This window comes from Ursus americanus, chromosome 17 (assembly GCF_024610735.1).
Source record: "Ursus americanus isolate L20-20 chromosome 17, mUrsAme1.1.p, whole genome shotgun sequence".
In the NCBI taxonomy this organism is placed as follows: domain Eukaryota; kingdom Metazoa; phylum Chordata; class Mammalia; order Carnivora; family Ursidae; genus Ursus; species Ursus americanus.
Genome location: NC_142143.1, coordinates 51351836 through 51374189, shown reverse-complemented (window position 1 = coordinate 51374189; position 22354 = coordinate 51351836). Strand labels below are relative to the sequence as shown.

General features: G+C 33.6%; 1 protein-coding gene across 3 annotated transcripts in view; it reads left to right on the top strand.

Moving 5' to 3' along the window:
• Nucleotides 1-22354, top strand: part of USP15 (ubiquitin specific peptidase 15) — a 113315-nt gene that overhangs the window by 3282 nt on the left and 87679 nt on the right. For all 3 annotated transcript variants that reach the window (XM_045789689.2, XM_045789688.2, XM_087869004.1), the window contains exon 2: nucleotides 17420-17547. In XM_045789689.2, coding sequence (XP_045645645.1) covers nucleotides 17420-17547 — 128 coding nt within the window. The remainder of the gene's footprint in view (nucleotides 1-17419; nucleotides 17548-22354) is intronic.

The window sequence follows — 22354 nt, the reverse complement described above, 5'->3', positions numbered from 1 at the left end:
CCTTGAACAAGATTGTTTGAATTTAGTAACTATAGGAATAAAGATAAGGGAACTAGAACTTGTTTAACTTAGATTGAATGAAAGATAACTTAATCTTCAGATACTGGGTGGTTTCTCTTGATGAGACAAAAGCAAAATTTTTTTTTAAGTACGTTACATGTTAAGTATATTAGGGATAGAGGAACCTATTTAAGGGGGATGGGTAATTAAATAAATGAGTTACAAAGACAAGTTGTGGGTTATGGAATACTCTCTTTGGAGATATAAGTAAACAGATAACTATAAATCACCAAAATCCCTGCTTTATTATCCGATTTTTATTAAATGTTATTCTACCAGTCATTTTCACTAATTTTTATGTGTGATGTTTTAAATTTTTATGTATGTTCAATGGTAATGCATAGCTAACTTTACAAATTAAATTTTGTGTGTCATTTTGCATAAGCCCTAGTAACTTTAATAGGTTTAAGGTATTTCAGAGAGTAACTTTAATTTGTATTTAGAGTCATTTCAAATGTATATGGTATTTTTGTTTCAACAAATAGGCAAGGAATAGTCCATCAGATCATTGAGGTTTTCGGATTAGAAGACATTGGTTTAGTTTTAGGGCTTTCCTTCAGTTCCTCCTCTTAGAAATGTTTCAGGTTTTATTTTATATGGTCTCTTATGTTTGTGCAACTTTGATTAACACTAACAGAAAATAAGCTTATAATGACAAATCAGTTCATAATGTAAAGGGACACTATTAATGTAAACTCCAAATTATTTAGTATATACTTGTTAAAGAAGTTTTTATATTACTTTACTATAAATATTAATTTTTAGTTGTGCCAAAGTGTTAACCACTAAATTAGGGTATATGTTACATCATTTACAGGAAATGAGACCAGAAAGCAAAACGTTTTTTTTTAGTGTTGGTAAATTGGTGAAAATAAGAACAGAAATAGTGATGTTATAAAAGAGTATTTTTCACATTTTAGTTGCTTAAAATCTAGAAAGGCAATTTTTCCTAATTTAAGCCTTATTATAAGTTTAAATCACTTCTAAGTTGTTAGTGAATCTGAAATTAATGTATCTTATTTGCCAGGAAGATCCAGAGTTTTTAGTCTGTGATTTCATTTTAGTGACATTCAGGCTTTATGTTTTTTTCTAAATCATATCATTTACCCATTAGCACATATAAGGTATTAAATAAATGTTCTTTTTACAAAATAGTTTTGTGACAAATATTAATCTTGCTCAAACATACATATAATAAGGAAAACTTAGCTTGTCAGGCCATGATGTGTAGTATTATATTTGAAAACACTATGTCCTAGGTACTGTTTTAAGTACTTACATATGTTAACTTATTTACTCATCACTACAATTCTAGGGCACTAGAATGTGAATGTGCTGTAACTCACATTTGACAGAAAAGGAATCCTAGGCTCAAGTGTTCACACAGGAATAAATCTGGGATTTGAACCCAAGTAGTCTGGGGCTTTAATTCAGGCCCAAAAATCACTGTACTACACTGCCTCTTATATTGAAGATGAATTTTAAAATGTAGTTCCACTTCAAAAGGAAAAAAACGTACTTTTCTTTTTAAATGGAATCTATTTTATATTTAGTAGCAGAATTCTACCATTTTATTGCGTACTTGTGTTTTATGACTATTCAGTTTAGCTATGATAGAGTATATAGAAAATCTTAACATCTTGCTTCTGGAAATCTAAATTTAATTACATTTAAAGGTTAATAGGTAATTAGCTCAATATGTAGAGTAAATGTTATTTTGATCTAAAAGTTCATGTAAACAAAAGAAAATGGGATGACTTATTGTTGAAATTTTGAATTTCAATTGTTTATCACAAACTTTCTTTAGAGGTTATTTGTCTCCTTCTTATATAGTTTTACAGAACTAACACATCAGGCTGATAGTAAGAGCTCGTAGGATATTTTGTTTTAGTACTTTGCCTGCATTTTAAAAGTCTTGGTTTACAGAAAACCACAAATAAATGACGATCTCTTTTTGGACTATGAATCTATAGGAACAACCTAGCCCAAAAATGAAAATATGAATGTCTGGTATTCTGTGTTCCATGTTTAGTAACTGATTTTTTTTTTTTTCTCAGAAACAACTCTTTCAGTGGATTTTCAAAGTCAAAAGACTTTTGAATTAAGACAGTGAAAGGTACATAACAGTATTGGCACCTCTTTAACATCTTCCTGAAAACTAACAGTTGAAGTAGCAACTGCAAATAGATCAGTTTTGCCGTCTTTGTCTTGAGATGTATCCATTGTATTACATGAGTTTAGAGTGATTTTTCTATTCCTCACTTTGAGAATTACTTTATTAATAAGCCATAATAAGTAAGCCATAATTATTGATAAAAGTGAATTGAAACCATCAGGCATATTGACAAGGAGATAAGGGGAAGGTTAAGAACAACTAATGAAGGTGTTTACATGCATCATCTAAAATCATTAAGGATCCTTTAAAAATATTTATATTCCTTTCTTATAGGTAAGGAATCTGAACTCAGAGAAATCAGTTGATTTGCATGTGGTTTGCAGGTGATGATAATACCACCAATAGTGAACATTAATTGAATGCTTACTCTGTGTTCTAAATGCTTTATACTTATGCAGCTTTTAAAGTAAGTGCTCTTATTTACCTCATTTTACAGATGTTTGATGAGTTCAGAGCTAATTTAAATACCTGGTTTAAAATGATTTTAAATACTAGATATTATCAGTATCTCCTTAGTATTAGAAATGTTTTTCGGACACCTGGGTGCGGCAGTCGGTTAAGCATCCAGCTTTTGATTTCAGCTCAGGTCATGATCTTAGGGTGGTGAGATGGAGCTCTGAGTCAGGGTCCGCACTCAGCACAGTCTGCTTGTCCCTCTCCCTCCCACTTGTTCTCTCTCTCTCCATCAGATACATAAATAAAAATCTTTTTTAAAAATGTTCTTATGTTGTCACTACTCAAATATAATGCAAACAGGATTTCATTAGATTATTTTTCTTTCTTGGTTCTATATAGAATTATTTAGCAGTTACTGAAACAATTGTTTTTCTTCCTTGACTCAGTTCACTTTGTGTGTTTTATTTTCATTTCCTCAGTTTCCACTGTAATTCATACTCTCTATCTTAAATTTTTTCCCTTGAAGTCATTTCTCCATACTCTTTTTCCATCTGTTCTTTAAACAAGGAAATGTAGTTCCTTTCAGTTTTATCATCCAGTTTATACAGAAGTCACTACTAAAGAAACCTGGAATAAGACTGGTAGTAAGTGACCTCAGTTTTGGATACAGATTAAAATGACATCTCTGAAGGAATAATCAAGAAATGCTCCTCAAAAAGAAGTAAAGAAGGTCAGATGGTAATACGAGGCAGTAGACCTCTGTAGAGGGGCGCCTGGGTGTCTCAGTCAGTTAAGCGTCTTGTCTTCAGCTCAGGTCATGATCCCAGGGCCCTGGGATGGAGCCCTGCATCAGGCTCCCTGCTCAGCGGGAAGCCTGCTTCTCGCACTCCCCCTGCTTGTGTTCCCTCTCTCACTATCTCTCTCTCTGTCAAATAAATAAAATCTTAGAAAGAAAGAAAAAGAAAGAAAGAAAGAAAGAAAGAAAGAAAGAAAGAAAGAAAGAAAGAAAACCTCTGAAGAATTAACCTGTATTTGGTTATACCTGCAACACTTTTACTGCTTCCATCAGTAGGATTCTGCATTGTTTCCTTATAGACCTCCCTCACAAAAGGAGGGTAATGACTACTTTTTCTTCTTCATGAGGAGGAGAGCTAGCTGTCTCTTCTCTCCTTTCAGCTTTGAGAAGAGTCAGATATTAGCGTACTAATTCCTTACTGTTAAAAAAAATCGTGTAGCAGAAGTAGCCATAGAAAGGACTTCCTTTGTGAAAGAAGTCAAAGAGTGGCTTTGAGGCCGGGCTATTCTAAGTTTTAGAGAGCCAGTTAAATCAAAATCTGGAGCACTAGAGACAGAATTAATTACTTGAGTGAAAAGATCATCAAGTTCATTGAGTAAAATTTTACACAAAAAAATTAAGAATGATTAGGGTGAAATGATCATGGTAAAAGAGACCTTATAATTTGGGTTACTTTATGTTGTTTAACAGTATGTTTTAACAGCTTGACAGAGTTTAACAATTTAATCAAGAGATTTATCTTTGATATAGATAGAAAATTTATATTCACAAATTTGAATGGGTAGAAACTTAATTCTCTGGAGAGGTATAGTTAAGTAGTTACATGTACCATATAGTTATGGTGATGGTTACAAAAATTATTTCATGTTAAGAGCTTTACACATATATGAAATAAGTGATAATATTCTCATTTTGCCGATATGAAAACTGAGGTATAGTGTTACACGTACAATAGTCACACACTTGGGTCAGTGATAGAGCAGAGATTCTAACCTAGGCAGTCAACTCTAAAGCCTGTGTTTTAAACTGTATTACTTGCCTGTGAGTGACAGAGCCATACCCATATTATGGAAACAACTTTTTGAAAGATGAATACTTTGGCATCTTAAAAATAGCATTTTCATCTGTTATCCATGTGAGAAGGCTGTAGGATTTTTCTGGGGCTCTCTCCTTGGTTTAGCATTCTAATCATAGTAGTCTTATTTCTAATTAATATAGCTGTGCTTTGATACTGATGGTAGTTCCTATTTCTTGAAAATTATGTACTCATTTCTGCCTCATCAGGCATTACACATCATTATTATTTCAAATATATTTTACTAATTCCTGGCCTTGTCTTACTTCAAAACCTAGCTCAACACCAATCTCTGGGGGTGCCTGGGTGGCTCAGTTGGTTAAGTGTCGCCTTCGGCTCAGGTCATGATCCCAGGGTCCTGGGCTTGAACCCTGCATCAGGCTCCCTGCTCAGTAGGAAGTCTGCTTCTTCCTCTCCCACTGTCCCTGTTCTCTCTCTTTCTCTCTCTCATTCTCATGTGCACTCACTCTCTTTCTAATAAATAAATAAAAGTCTTAAAAACACACCAATCTCTGTAAAATCATCCCTAATAATCTCATCCAGATATATGTCCTTCCACTCTTAAAAAAAAACAAACAGCTTTATTGTGATATAATTCACATATTGTACAATTTTCCCACTTAAAATATATCGTTTGCTGGGTTTCGGTATACTCACGGAATTGTGCAACCATTACTTTAATCAGTATTGGAATATTTTTTATCACACCCCAATCCTCCATACCTATTAGCAGTACCCTGCTTCCCCCAATTTCTCCTCAGATACCCCTGCTCTAGGCAGCCACTAATCTACTTTTTGTTCTGTAGATTTGGCAACTTTGGATATTTCATGTAAATGGAATCATATATGTGATTTTTGTGTCTGACTTCTTTCATGAAGTATTATTACTTCTTACTGAATAATGTTCCATTGTATAATGTACCACATTGAATTCATCCCTTCATCAGTTGATGGACATTTGGGTTGTTCACATTTTAGCCCTTATGAATAATCTTGCTATGAACAATTCATGTGCAATTTTTTGTATAGACATAACTATCTTTAGTATATACCTAGGAGTGGAATTCGTGGGTGTCTGTGTTTAATTTTTTAGGGAACTGATAGGCTCTTTTCCAAGGGCGGTGCAGCATTTTACATTGCCATCAACAGTGTATGAGGGTTCCAATTTTTCCACATCCTTGACTGCGCTTGTTAATGTCTTTTTTGATTACAGCCCATCTTAGCAGATGTAAAGCGGTATCTCATGGTAGTTTTGATTTGCATTTTCCTAATGGCTAATGATGTTGCACAGCTTTTTCATATGTGCATATTGGCCATTTGTATACCTTCTTTGGCAAAATGTTTGCCTAGATCCTTTGCCCATTTTTAAATTAGATTATTTGTCTTTGTATTATTCAGTTTTAAAAGAGTTTTTGTATTCTAGATACAAATCCCTTTTTAGAGAGATGATTTGCAAAATTTTCTCCCGTTCTATGGGTTTTCTTTTCACTTTCACAATCTTACTTGGCCTCCTTCCTGGGTTCCTTTTTTGTCTTAGTTTAGATGTAAAAAGAGGTCATAAAAATTAGTTCTTGCTAACTGATGAATTTAATGTGCAAAGTAGAAAATAGGTTGGAAATGCTCGAAATTTAAAATGAAGATATAAAGAGATTAATCAAGCCATTGTTTTATTTGAAAGAACTACATAGCTTTCAGTTAAGTTTTACTGAAACAGTGAAATCCTGAGTTATAGTTTGGTACCTTTTTAAAAAGCCTGTGAATTATCTGGCTTATAATGATTTAAAATGCTAGAAATTATTGATATCTCCTCTAGTATTGAAAAAAAATGGTTTTATGCTCTTGTTATGTAAATGTAATTTAAATAGTATATCATTAAATTAGATAATTAATCTTAGAGTGAATTTACATCGCAAGTTGTTTATTCCACTAATTCTGCATAAGATAGTTATACATGTTTTTCTGAAATTGTGTGCTACATTGGATTAGGCTGAAGTATTTGTGTATTTTCTTAGTTGTAGAAAAATGTTTTATATCTATTTTGCAGAGAAAAAGGTAGGATTTTAAGAAATAAATGATGTTATGTTATATGTCAGTATTAGGAAATTAAGCAGGAATTGCATATCTAAATGTTGTAAGTATAAATGTACTAATCAAAAAAGAAAAGAACTATGTGTTCATTAGCTCTATGATTTCTTAAATGCAGCTGCTGAGATTTCCCCATTTCCCTATACTGCTTTCAAACTTCTTTATGTCTAGGGCTGCTTCTCATTTATTGGCCCCTATATATCTTTCCTTAAATTTGCTTCTAGCATGAATAAAAATAGTATAAACTTTTAGAACTCTCCTATCTTTACCCCACCACCACCAAAAAAAAAAAAAAAAAGGAAAAAAAATTTGGCCTTTTTAATTTTTAACGTAGCTTTTCAGCATTTGAGAGCTGTCTTAAAATTGACTCAGATTTCTGTGGGGTCCTAAAATTGACCCATCTTCTCTGGAGTCATTGAAAACTATTCTGTCCAGACCACAATACAAATTGTGTTTCTTGATGCCTTCAGGATATTTAGCACCATGTAATTTAGACCTTTTTGAAGTGCTCATAGTTTTTTGTGAGTTTTTGATTTACTAAACATTTGATTTGTATTTTGATCCTCCCAGTAATCCTGTGAGGTATTCCCAGTGGTCTTCATGAAATGTAAATCAGATCATCTCTCTTCCCTGCTAAAAATGTTACAGTGGCTTTCCATTACACTCAGGATAAAATCCTTACCATTACCTTAAAGGCATTGTATAGTCTCGGTCCTGTCTACCTCTCTAGCCTTATGTAGCATTTTTTTATCCCCTTGTCATAAACTCCAATATCATTTAGTCAGTTCCTCCAACATACCAACCTCCCAAAGTTCTGGTTCTAGCACATGCTATTCCTTCAGTCTAGATAGCTTTTTTCTTCTTTTTCCTGAAACAACTCCTGTTTATATGCTAAAATGTTATTCTTCCAAAGCTGCTTTCCTTTATTCCGAATAGGGACCCCTTTATTATCCTTTCATAATTTCCTGTACTTTCCCTTCACAGCACTTACCACAATATTTTACTACATATATTAATTACTTAACATCTCTCTCCTACACTGGACTCTGAATTCCATGAACACAGGGACCTTGGCTATTTTGCTAGCCATCTATTCATATGGAATAGTAGATCTTAAATATTTATTGAATGAATGAATGAATTACCATTTCTAAGATGAACAAGCTAAAGGTTTTAGCACTAACTTCTCTAAAAACCTCACAGCAAGTAAAGTTAGAGGATTTGGGGGGAAAGAAGAAAAGAAAGTGAATTTGGGCCTCGTACTTTTTTTTTTTTTTTTTTTTTAGTATAGTTGACAACGCTATACATTATGCTGTTATACATTATGTTTACCACAAGTGTAGGTACTGTCAGCATAAACACTATTGCGATATCATTGACCATATTCCCTATGCTGTGCCTTTTATTCTCATGACTTATTTATCCTGTAACTGGAAGCCTCTATCTCCCACTTCCCTTCACTCATTTTGCCCATCCCACCACTGCTTGATATTTTCAATAGTATGTCATTAAATGAGAGAATTAATCTTAGTACTTCTGTCTGGCAACCATCAGTTTATCCTCTGAATTCATAGATCTGATTTTGCTTTTTGTTTGTTTATTCATTTATTTTTTTGATTCCATGTATAAGTGAAATCATATGGTATTTGTCTTTCTTAGTTTGACTTATTTCACTTAATATAATACCCTCTGTAGCCTAGTACTTTTTCTGTAGTAAATTTAGAATTTATTTTTACTCCAGTCTGATTTCAGGAGGTAAGAAAATTTGTAAGCGAAATTAATCATGAAAACAAATTGAAATTAGGTGTGAAAAAAATTCATCCACAGTTTAGTTTACCACCATTCTAGAAAAGTTCCTAAAAGAAAGATGGTGTTCACTTTGTAGTCTTAATTGACGTGAAAATGGGACTCTCATACAGGTGTAGTGTGAACACTCAGGCTTTTTCTACTAAGTTCTCAATAGGCAAAAATCTAACATTTCCCAGAGATGCTCCACTTTAAATTACTTATTTTCCTCTTAAGTAAAATGAATAATAGTTGCTAAGAAATGCCTTTTGAGTAAGTATTTCAATTCTTAATTATAACTTGGTAATAACATTTTGATATTCTTCTGCTATTTCACTTTTTGCAGAGAACCCTTACTGTTTCATAAAGAGGGGAACAGTAGGGATGCCTGGGTGGCTCAGTCAGTTAAGCATCTGCCTTTCGCTCAGGTCATGATCTCAGGGTTCTGGGATCGAGCCTCGCATTTGGCTCCCTGCTCAGCTGGGAGTCTGCTTCTCCCTCTCCCTCTCCCTCTCCCTCTCCCTCTCCTTCTCCCTCTCCCTCTGCCACTCCCCCTGCCTGTGCTCTCATTCTCTCTCTGTCAAATAAATAAATAAAATCTTTTAAAAAAAGGGAGGGGGGAATAGTATATGATTTTAGTAAGAATCTGTTACATCTTTAAGTCTTTGTTAAGTAAATGGGATTTATAGTGAAGTTTAACATAGGGGGAAAAAAAGCATTGAATTTAGAGTATGAACGCCAGAGTGCATACTGAAAAGAGGCCCTGCATTTACTCATTTAATAGAGTTGTGTTTCGTTGATAAGTTACATATGCTGAGTTTTGGTTTCCCCAACAACTAAATAAAAAACAGAAGGAAAAAAGAGAGGTTACTGTAACTATAACATGAAAATACTTTATACATAATCTTTTTATAGATATAAAGCCTTTGTATTTTGTTATGTGATATTAAAATTTTGATTTAAACAGTGAGTAGTATGTTCATATTTATGTCTTTAAGATGTCTGTGGCCACAGAGTGAGGGCAATTGGAAGCAGTAAACTTAAAGAGGAGAGATAAGTTGGACAGCCATTGCAATAATCTATGCCACAAAAAATAATAGAGAAGGGGAGGTACAGAACTAAGGTACTTTTCTGAAGGTACTTGGTTACTAAATGTTATGGGGTGAGGGAAGGAGGAATACAGGATAATATTTTGCTTTCTGACTTGGGAAATTAAATTATTGATAATATTTATTAAAGGACCCTGGAGAAGGAGTAAATATGAAGGTGTGAAAATGATTAATGACTAGTGGTTGGAATGTATGAAAAATCCGGGTTGACATGGGCCGGTAGGAATTGGAAGTATGATTTAAGGTTGTAAAGACTGGCCCTGGGATGCAGATTTTGGAATCATTAGTATGAATTAAGATATAATTGGCAAGTATGAACAGTGAAAGAAGAAATTAACTCTGTGAAGAGAAGGTTGCAAGAAGAAGAAAGAAGAGTATCCCTACCCTCTCTTCCAAAAAAAAAAAAAAAGGTAGAAAAGTAGAATCACATGGTTTAAAAATAATTGATGAGGTACATAAAATTATGAACCTTTTGGATTTGTGAGAAATATTTTTAGGGTTCTTTGGGGTAGGAAGACCTCTTATGCTAGGTTGAAGAGTAAGTAAGGGTTGAAGAGTAGAAACTTAAGCTTGGCTGTAAGAACAAGTCAGAAAAATGGGAGTAGATAGAGAAGGAAATGAGTGTGAGTTGGGAGGTAACATGGGGGAAAAGGGTGAAAGAATTGGCCCTGTTTACATGCTGAGTGGGAAAAAAAAGACAAGGTACAAGGAGAAACAAGAGTAGGAGCTGTTAATAGGGTAAGCCCCCAAGGAGGCAGAAGGAAATTAAATCCAAAGCATAGGAACAAAAATAATTAGCCTTGGATGTAAGGAGGGTTACATCCTTCACTAATTTATGAAGGAATCAGGTAAGATTAAGGTGTAGAGAAGGAGAGTTGGACAGAAAGTAGGGGCTTCTAACTTCCTCAAAAAGTAGGGCAGCAAGGTTGTCTATTCAGCCTAATGGGTGAGAGACTGGCAAAAGTTTTGAAATTACTGGAAATGGAGAAGGCTATCTGGAGATATGCTGGAGGATTGTGGCTCTTCTCTGAAGGATTTGAGAGATTGAAGACCATAGACCTTTATCTCCATGAGATTTTCTTTACTAACTTTTGAACCCAGATAATATTAACATTATGATAAAAATTTTTTGTATTGGTGTACTAGTATGTGAGAATCATGGTTCATGCAAGTGTGAGGCACTCATGAATACTTGTTAACCCACTGAAACAGGGAAATGGTATTAATTAAGCTACAGCCAGAGGCCTCAATCATAAAGTAACCTTGATCATATTTTAGTATATGTACTTCATGGCTTTTTATATAAGAACACAGTCACATGTCTCAGTATTATTCAGAAATATTTCACCTTTGGTCTCATCTATAAGGCATATAGACTCCTTTGTGCGAGAAACTTAAATTGGTGCATTTGTCACAAAGCATTTAATTACTCTCCTGTACTTTGGGCTCTCTGGATATTTGCAGATAATATTTAGATGAATTTTAGATGGTTGCAAATCTATAATGTAATACTTCATACTAAAACTTACATCAGCTTAAAATCAGTATATGTGTCAATTGTAGGATTTTTTATTGTTTTGCTTCTATTATCTTCCCAGATATCAAGGGTTATAATCTGTACTGTTTTTTATGTGCTTTTTTTTTTTTTTCCTTTTGAGATGTCACTCAATCATTTCTTCTTTCCTGGTTTACTTACTGGTTGCTCTGGTTACCAAAAGGAAATAATTTCTTGAGAATGAATACATTATTATGTGTCAGAAACATAATTTGATAAATTTAGAAATAACCAAATAAATCATGCTTTTCCAGAGAAATTCTCCAAAACTTATGTAAATTTTTTATTAAAATTTAATGCTAATTTGTGTTTGGAAGAGATAATATAAGACACAAAAATAAAAGAGATAACATAAACCTACAAATTTCTTTCAAAAATACATAGTAAAATAAATTCTGCATTTTGTACATTTGGCTATACATATTTTCATCCCAATTAAAAAAAAAAAAAAACCCCGAGGAGGCACATGGGTGGCTCAGTCAGTTAAGCGCTGACTCTTGGTTTTGGTTCAGGTCATGATCTCAGGGTCCTGAGATTGAGCCCCACTTTGACCTCCACACTCAGTGCAGCGTCTGCTTGTCCTTGTCCTTCCCCCTCTGTTCTTCCCTCTCCAAAATAAATAAAATCTTCAAAAAAAAGCCTAAGTAGTATTTATAATTACTTATTTTTATGGTTGAAATGTCTTTTCTTTTGTTGACTGTCACTTAACTTTATCAGTTTTGACCTCAACATTCAGTCTATACATTTGACTCCACTTCCTTTTTGTCCTTGTATATGTGTATATATAAACTATTGTTCTATATTAAGTAGAAAATATTAATCAGATTTAATGTAATATCTCAGGAAGAGAGAAGATTATAAAGAAAAATGTAACAAAACACTTATGCACATAACCCTTAGTTTAAAAAAATAAAACATTACAAAAACAGTTGAGTGTCCTTGTGTATGTTTCCCTAATCACATCACCTTCCCTCCCTTGCCAGAGGGAGCCACCATCCTGAAACAAATTTTTATTATTATTTTAAATTATTTATATATTATTTTATTTAGTTTTATAATTAAATTATTGAATTATCTTATGTATATATTTTAATATATATGCATGGTTTGTAAATTGTATATACTATTCGTGGCATGTTTTTAAATTTTCTATAGTCATGCTACACATCTGTTATCTTTATATATTTGTGTTATATTACATGTGTACTTTTGCAGTTCTTTTTTTTTGGTTCAACATTGTAGTTTTGAGATTTATCTTTAATACATGTAGTTGTATTTTTCATTATAATTTTTGTGTAATATTTTTGAGTATGAATAATTGATATTAAGTTTTTTCCCCTTTTCATTGTTACAAATTATGCTGCACTATATATTCTTATAGTTGTAATTTTGTAAATACAAGAGTTTCTGTAGGGTAAAACTTAGCAATGGCAATACATGATTGTATGGTATGTACATCTTTATTCTTAATAGATTGTGTTGCCAAACTACCATCCGAAGTGAAGTTTGTAGTTTATTCCCCTTTGGCAGTATGTAAGTTCCTATTACTACGCATCTTTTCCACAACTTGATATGGTTGACATATGTGCACATGCTTGTGTTCACCAGCTTCATGAGATGATATGGTATGGTATTCGTATTTTTCCCATTGCTAATGGGATTAAGCATCTTGTCATATGGATAGAGGCCATTCTGATTTTCTCTTCTGTGAATTGCTTTTTTTTCCTCTTAAAATTTTAGTTTTTAATTTATTAACTTGAAGGAGTTCTTCATGTATTCTAATCCATTGTCAGTTATCTGGAGTATGTGTATCTTTCCTAGTCTGTATCTTCTCTCTTTACTTGATGGTGTCTTTGTTGAATGGTAGCCTTTCATTTTAACCTTGGCAAGTTTATCAATCTTTATCTTTAAGGTTTTTGCTTTTTGTCTTAACTCTTCATATTCTAAGGTAATGAGGGTTTTCTTGTATCTTATTTTAAAAAATTGTGCTTTTACTTTCACATTTACATTTTTAATCCAACTATAACTTATTTTTATACAGTTAGTTCTGCTGTAACATAGCATGTGTTCTAAATCACCATGTTATATGCAAAATCATGCAATAAAAAACACAGGGCATATGGGAAAAATGGGGTTGAGACACAGCACTCAAAAAAATTTTGTCAGCGACGCATTAAAAAACATAATAAAAATGGTAGCACAGTTTTATATATGTTAAATGGTCTTAACCATTTCTTAAAATACATAACTACCACAATAAATACAACATTTTTGTTTTTAAAAGGATGAAGGTGACTTCTAGAAGTAGGATTCAAAGGGTTGCAGCTTGAGTTATTGTGAAGTGGTGGAAGGAAAGTTTTCTTAAATCTGCTGAGAAGTTGAAATAGCAGATGTGGAAGTGTGGTTCCTAACACACTTGAAGATGTTTGAAGTATGGGGGGTGGCTGAATGGTTCATTCAGCTAAGTGTCCGACTCTTGATTTTGGCTCCAGTCGTGATCTCAGGTCGTGAGATTGAGCCCCACATTGGGCTCTATGCTGGGTGTAGAGCCTGCTTAAGATTCTCTTTCCCCCTCCCTCTGCATCCACCCTCTTAAAAAAAAATGATGTTTGAAGTGTGTGTTTTGTGCATCCTGTGTGGTTCAGTACAGCTGAGTAGTTTTCTACATTTACCTTGTGTTTGTTTCAGTTAGGACTACAGTAAAGCAACCTAGGCACTTAGGGGGCAGAATTTAAGGAGGCGCTTCCTGTTAGGGTTACTAGACATCTAGCTTGCCTCACCCTTAGTCCTGGCCCTGCTTGTGGATTAAGTAGTGCTTGAGCATATACTGAAGTTTGTGCTATTGTTCTCTATCAGTCATGTTTAACATAATTCAGGTTTTCAAAACAAGCATTAGAGTAGGACTGACTGCATATGTCAGTTAAAGCTTTAATTTTCCCCCATATACTTAGCTAGATCATTCCCCGCTAATTCATAATGATGCTTTTGGTATATATCATAGTTCCCCATATACATGAATCCAGTTCTTGTTTCTTTGTGCCACATGTTTTCATTGGTCTTTTTGCTTCTCTCTATGCCAGTATCACATTTTTTAATCACAGATCTGGCACTAACTTTGTAACCTTGGTCAAGTTATTCCTGTGTGCCTGTGAAATTATAATAGTACTTACATTATTGGGTAAAGGAGTAAATGAACCAGTATATCTAAGTGCTTAGATATATGCATCTGGCCCAAGAGTAAAGCTCAAATGTTAATTATTTTGTTATTAAAAGTAATTTTTTAGCTTAATAAACAGTCTTGATATCTAGTAGACTGATATTGCCATCTTATTTCTCCTTTTCCAAACTGTTTGAAAGGAAGTGGGAAAGGCTTCTAGGAGGATTCCCTGAGAAAGTGATATGTAGGCTATCTTAAAGATGAAAGGAATTAAATAGATGTTGGGAGGAATAGGAGTATAGTCTAGGCAGATGGAGCCGTAGTCAGAAAATGGAGTGTCTAGTAACTGAAAGAAGGTTGTTATAGTTAAATCTCAGCAAAGAAAAATGGTACCAGTCGAGACTAGACAGGCAGGAGTAGATAGATGTGCAAAACCAAGTAGGCATTGTTAAGGATTTTAGACTTCATCTTATGATCATAGTTAAAATCGTTTGTAAAGATTGTTATTTCATGACTTTTATTCTTTCTTAGAGGTCTAAGAATGAAAGTCATTAAATATCAGTCTTTACAAATAGTAATAGCTATTTCAAAACAAAACAAAGCAAAAAACCTTGGGATCTAAAATTGGTCCTATCTGGATCCTAATAGTATACCAAGGATTAAGAGTGCTGTTGAGAATGTGTAAGTCAGGTCTTTGTTCACTTACTTGTAATCTTGGAGAACTGTTGATTCTGTTGTAGGCTTTTATCAGTTGAAATTGATGATTCTTAAGTTTTGGCAGATTCACAGATTACGGGTAGAGTTTTTACAACAAATCTATGTAAATATTTTGAAATAAAAATTTTTTTATTTAGTTCACTTCATTTAATATTGTTTTCTTTCTTGAGTACACCTAAGAAGTCTACATATTATTTCTATAATAGATGTTTCTGTTTTTTCCTATATTCCCCCTCATGTTTCATTACCACAAAATTCTACAAATAAGATATAGGTGGCCTATAATAGAGATATGATGGCCTTTTCATTTGAAAGTAATGTTGAAAGTAGGTAAACATCCATCACCTGAGAGAGTCTCCTCTCATAATAGTATCATTATACAGAAATTAGTTACTTTAAGATCTAGGAAAGAGAGTTGAACTAGAAATATGGCAACAGATGAATACTACCTAGCACAAACCTCTATCATACAGTAAAGGATTTATTAAATACTTTGGGAGCTAAAACCCATCTTTTAGAAATATATATTAAATAAATATAAATAGAATTTTGATAGTATTTCCCAAATCGTTTTAATGTCAGTTTTATAAATCATATTGTTATTTATAGTATTACTGTTAATTGATAAATTCAGTGCAATTCCAGTCAAAATCTTAATTGTATTTTTTGTGGAACTTGATAAACTGACTCTAAAATTCACGTGGAAGAACAAATGGCCAAGAATAGTTAAGGCAATTTGCAACAACACCAAGTTGGGGGAACTTGCCCTAAAAAAAAAAAAAAATCAAGATTAAAGTAATAAAGATACTATGAAACTGGCACAATGATAAAAACAAAAATAGATGAAACAGAGGAAAGGCCACATAGTGTGACATTAATTTGCAAAGAAAGCAAATGAAATGTCTGAATATTTTGTTTAAATCACAAGAGGGAGTCTAAAAAACTTTTAGTTTGTGATAAATATAATTTTCTTTATTTAATATGTAAAGTTATTGCTGGTTTAATCTCTTTATTTTAGAAATAGGGTTTTCTTAAAAACTTAGTCTCTGAACTTTTTTTCTTCAGAAGTCTCAAATTCTACAATTTGGGGGCTTTCAGTTACATAATCTTGACAGTAGGTTCGGAATACTAGTGTCTAGATAATTCTGCAGTACCCGCATTAAGGGAATTAAACTGCTGATGAATATTCTCTGGGAATTGTGGGAGTTTGTTAGATTGGTGCCTTTGCTTCAGACATTTTCAGTTTATAAATAACTGTATAAACTGTATAACTGTAGGATTTCATTCCTGTACTTAGTGCTGTGTATAGTAAGCACAGGTACATTAGAATGATCTCCAAAAAAACCTGGTTTACCTACGTTAGTACACATGTGGGCTTTAAACATCTTGTTAACCTTTACTTTTGATTTTGTTATTGAACCTGGTTAAGTGTGGGGAAGTGTTTCTGGAAAAGAATTTAAAATAATTATGAGCCCGTGGCAAAGCAGTATTTCATAATGGGTATAATGTAGTCAAAATAAATTTGTAAAATTTTTTAGGTGTATGAGCTTTCTTTACTAGAGCACCATTATTTTACTTTTTCTGTCACTGGTCATCTGATGAGAACTCAGTTAGTAGGTACTTGAAAATAAGATGAATGTAGTTTCAGTAATGCTTACGGTGCTTGGTGTACCACACTTTTGAAACCAATCAAAAAAACCTGTTCTGGGTGGGGGAATGGGATAGGCTGGTGATGGGTAGTAAGGAGGGCACGTATTGCATGGTGCACTGGGTGTTATACGCAACTAACAAATCATCGAACTTTACATCAAAAACCAGGGATGTACTGTATGGTGACTAACATAATATAATAAAAAAACATTATTATAAAAAAAACAAACAACAACAACAACAAAAAACCTGTCCTGCTTGCCCCAGCAGATTTTATGAGAAATAGATGGAGGTAATATTGTTGTTATTAACTTTTGTTGGTAAAGAAGCTAAAGTTTTAAAAAATCTGTTGCTACGATTATTATAATCAGTCTTGTAAACCTTTAATAATCCACTTTCCTTATCCCCAAAAAGATAGAGTAAAATATATAAAATAAACATACTCTATTTGTAAGTTTTTTGCAAAAGAACCATTTTCATATTTCTTTATATTTTACCATGTTGTGCTTTAAAATTTTGTTTTGATTCATTCTTATGATTCCCATTTGAATTTTTGTCCAGTTGTCAGATATTTTATGGAATAGCTAGTGCATTTTTCTAAGAGGTGCTGTTAAGGATTTTTTTTAATGTGTATGTCAATACTTATTCTCAAATAGTAGATATTTATAGAAAAATAGCAATAACACTCTATATAAGTGAAATGTTTTTCCAGATTGTAAGTCAGATTACAGTTACTCTCAATAATCCTTTCAGGTAGTTATGTACTTCAATATAAAATGAAATATCAAATACAGGTAGCTTCTCTGCTATTCATATAGTTACAGGTATTTACTTTACTGATTTCTTTTCTTTTTTTAGGTACCTAGTCGATAGTCGCTGGTTCAAACAGTGGAAAAAATATGTTGGCTTTGACAGTTGGGACAAATACCAGATGGGAGATCAAAATGTATATCCTGGACCCATTGATAACTCTGGACTTCTCAAAGGTCATTATTTCCTTTCTTTAGTCAGGTTGTAAATGTGTTCATTTGAGTATGTTATAGTCAGTATATGTAATATGGAAAATGTTCATGTAAATAAATTAGAAAATTTTCTTTGTGTTATAGATTTGACTTAATGAACTCAGATTATTCTATCATAATTAGTTATTACTCTGTATCATGACACATTTTTCCATTTACTATATAAGAAAAGTTTATTATTGTTTAACCCTTTAAGTAAAGAATGTAAGTTAGAAAGCGCTATCTTATTATTTGGGGGAAATGCTGTATTGTTATTGTTTTTCCTAATGGACACGTGACTTTTTTAAGTTGGGGAGCATTGATACATGTTTAAGTTCTTGGAATTTTGCATCACTCTTCTACAACCCTCACTACTTAACAGTCTTCTATACCTCTCATTACATTTGAAGAGAATAAAACATAAGTACCAGAACTTCTATTTCTGGTGAAGATGGAGTATGAGGGACAAGATTTACTCTTCCACCTGAGCAAACTAAAACCTTGACAGAATATATAAAATAATGGTTCTTAAAACATTGGATACCAGGCAACAAAGAACAGTGATCCTTGAGAGATAGGAAACAAATGAGGTAAGCTGTATGATTGCCTCAGCTTACTGCATTGATAGAATGTTCAGGACAAGGCACAGAAGAGGAAACCCATGTAGAGCCTGGCAGTCTCCCTTAGGTGAGGAAAAAGTTTGGAGTCCAGGGAAACCCACACCACCAGAGTTTCCAGGGCAGAATACCAGATAGGAATGATGAGCAAAAAGAGGCAGAGGAGACAGCAAGACACCTAGAGATATACAGAGGGTCTCTCTCAAGGCTTCAGCTGAGTGTTGATCAAGCTCATTCATGTGAGGGGGCTGCCCAAGGCCGGGGAAAGACCCACCCAAAAGAATTAGAGGGAACAATCATTAGGGCTCATTTAGGACCAAGAATAACGTGTTCATAGCAGTTAGAGTGGAAAACCATAATTCCAACCATAATTCATGGAGTATACTACTGAGAACAGTTTTGCCACTGTAAATGGGCAAAATTAATCCTCCTGTCCTTCTCATCTGAAAGCGTCAAACTTTACGTCTTAGAACAAAATGCAAAAATACTTAGAGGAATACAAAAATATCCAGCATCCAACCAACAAGATAAAATTTGTAATGTCTTGGATCCAACCAAATATTACCTGGCATGCAAAGAAGCAGAAAAATATGATGCATAATGAGGAGAAATGTCAGTGTTTAAAAAAAATGTTTAAGTAGAAAAAACGAACAAATGAAACAAATACAAAACAGCAAGATGGTAGATTTAAATTATTCTTTATGAATAATCACATTCAGTGTAAATACCCCCAATTAGAGGTAGAGATTGGATAAAAAATAAGACATAATTATGGGGACGCCTGGTGGCTCCATTGGTTAAGCTTCTGCCTTCAGCCCAGATCATGATCCCAGGGTCCTGGGATCGAGTTCTGCATCCGGCTCCCTGCTCAGCAGGGAGCCTGCTTCTCCCTCTGCCTGCCGCTCTTTCTGCTTGTACACGCTTTCTTTATCTCTCTCTCTCTCTCTGACAAGTAAATAAATAAAATCTTAAAAAAAAAAAAGACATAATTATGCACTGTCTACACAAAAGCCCCCCCTTTTAATATAAAGATACAAATGGATTAAAAGAAATTTAAAAAGGTATGCCACGTTATGGTAAGCAGAATTCTAAGACCGATCCCAATGACTCTTATATAATCATCTCCCCCTTTGAATAGGGGTAGAGCCTGTGAATAGGATGAGATATCATTCCCATGATTATTTATGTTGTATGGCAAAGGGAGATTATCCCAGTGGTTTTAATCTAATCACAAATGCCCTCTAAAAGCAGACTTCTGGCTGGTGGCAGAAGTCAGAGATTTAAAGCATGGGAAGTACTTAGTACATCATTGCTGATCTGAAAATGGAAGAGACCATGTGACAAGGAAGGCAGGCATCCTCTAGGAACAGAGAAAGACATGGCCCACAGCCAGCAAGGAAACAGACCACCTCAGACCTGGCACCATGAAAAACTGAATTCTGCCAACAATCTGGATGGACTTGGAAGCAGATTCTTACATCTTGATTTCTGCCTTATGAGCCCTAAGTAGAGGATCCAGTTGAGCCCACCTGAACTTGTAACCCACAAAATTGTGATATTATAAATAAATATTGGTTTTGGGGTGCCTGAGTGGTGCAGTTGGCTAAATGTCCAACTCTAGGTTTCGGCTGAGGTTGTGATCTCAGGGTTGTGAGATCAAGTCCTGTGTTCGGCTCCTGTGCTCAGTGCAGAGTCTGCTTAAGACACTTTCTCCCTCTCCCTCTGCCCCCCACCTCTCTCTCTCTCTCAAAATATTTTTTTTTTAAATGTATTGTTTTCGGCCCCTACATTAGTTTGTTATGCAGCAAATAGGAAAGTAATACGTGTGCTAACACTAATCAAAAGAAAGCTGGAGTGGTTCTATTACTATATAATTTATAATACATGAGTATATAAGTAAAATGAGAGTCTCAAATCAATGATGTTCGTTTTTAAGAAACTAAGGAAGAACAAATTAAACCTAAAGTAAACAAGAAAGTAAAGAAGAAAAATAAGTTCAGAACAGAAATTAAAGAGAGACGAAAAAAATAGAGAAAATCAATGAACCCAAAAGCTGGTTCTTCTCAAAATGAATATAATATGTGTCAATTATAAAAAAAATAAATAAACTGGTTCTTTGTGAAAATAATAAAATTGATCCATATCTAGTTTGATCACAAGAAAAAGAGGAAAGACACAGTTACCAATATTAGGAATACAAGAGAGATAATATCAGTATGGAATCCACAAATATTAAAAGGACAATATTATGGAATATTATGAACTTTATGCCATTAAATTCAACAAATTAGGTGAAAAGTTGAAAATACCAAAGCTCATTCCAAAAGAATAGATTGCCTGAATAGCCCTATATTAAGTACAGAAGTTGTTTAAGATTTTTCACAAAGAAAACATCAGATCCAAATAGCGCCACTGGTGAATTCCACCAAATATTTAAGGGAAAAATAATACCTATTTTACAAAACTCCTCCAGAAAATTGGGAGATAGTATTTCCCAACTCATGCTATGAAACCATCTACCTTGATACCAAGATCTTACAGAGACATTTCAAGAAAACACTAGACAAATATCTTGTCTGAACAGAAGTTTAGTAAATCAAGTCCAACAATGAAAAGGGTATATGTGTCGTATAGAAATATATATTTAAAAGATAACATATCGTGTAAGATAAAAGAGTAAAATAGAAACGTCCTCATTCTCATAATGGGCATCTATGAAAAACATACAGGTGACATGAAAAAGGCAAGGGTGTCCACTCAGCTCTTCAGCTGGCATTATTGGAGGTGCTCTACCCAATGCGGTAAGGCAAGAGAAAGAGATAAAAAGCATACAGATTATATAGGAGGAAGTAATAAATCTGCTTTATTCATAGACAACCATGTCCATGTAGAAAATTAGATTGAATCTAAAAAACAAAAAACAAAAACAAAAAACTTCTAGGGGTACCGGGGTAGCTTAGTCAAGCATCTGCCTTCGGCTCAGGTCATGATCTCAGTGTTCTGGAATCAAGCCCTGCATCTTGCTCTCTGCTGAACGGGGAGTCTGATTCTCCCTCTCCTTCTGCCCCTACCCCCTGCTTGTGCACACTCTCTCACACACACTTTCTCAAATAAATAAAATCTTTAAAAAATAAAGTTTCTAAGGACTAATAAATGAGATTGGTTTATGGAATATAAGATCTTTATTTAAAAACCCAATTGTATTTTTATATGCTAACAATGAACTAATGTGAATAGAAATTTTAAAAATACATCAAAAAATATATGGATAAATCTGACAAAATATGTGCAAGACCTATACACTGAAACCTAGAAGGCATTGCTGATAGAAATTAAAACTTATATAGAGAGATCCAGTTGGTGGATCTGAAGACTCAATATTGTTAAATTTCCCCCCTCAAACTATAGATTCAGCACAGTTCCAAATTACATTTCTGGTAGGTATCTAAAAAATTGAGATAGAAAAAACAGTTGAGATTGAATTTACCTATCATAAAATTTATCCTTTTAAATTATACAATTCAGTGGTTTTTAGTATATTCACAGAGTTGTACAGCCATCTCCACCATCTAATGCCACAATATTTTCATCACACCAGAAAGAAACTTTGTACCCATTAGCAGTCACTCCGTATCCCCTCTTAAAACCCTCAACAACCACTAATTTACCTTCTGTCTCTGGATTTACCTATTTTAGACATTTCATCTAAGTGGAATCATACAGTATGGAGCCTTTAACATTTGAATTCTTTCACCTAACACAAAGTTTTCAAGGGTCATCCATGTAGCATGAGTCAGTACTTCATTCCTTTTTATGGATGAATAATTTTCCATTGTATGGATATACCACATTTAATTTATCCATTTATCAACTGATGGACATTTGAGCTGTTTTCACTTTCTGGCTAATGATGCTGTGAACATTTTCACATACAAATTTTTGTGTAGTTATATATTTTCATTTCTCATGGGTACGTACTTAGATGTGCAATTACTAGGTTAGTTACTCTATATTTAACTATTTAAGGAATTGTTAGCCTGTTTTCTGAAATAGTTACACTATTTTACATTTTCACCAGCAATATATGAAGGTTCCAATTTCTCCATATCCTTCTCAACACATTGTCCTTTCATTATGGCCATCCTACTGCCTATGAAATGGTATCTCATTGTTTT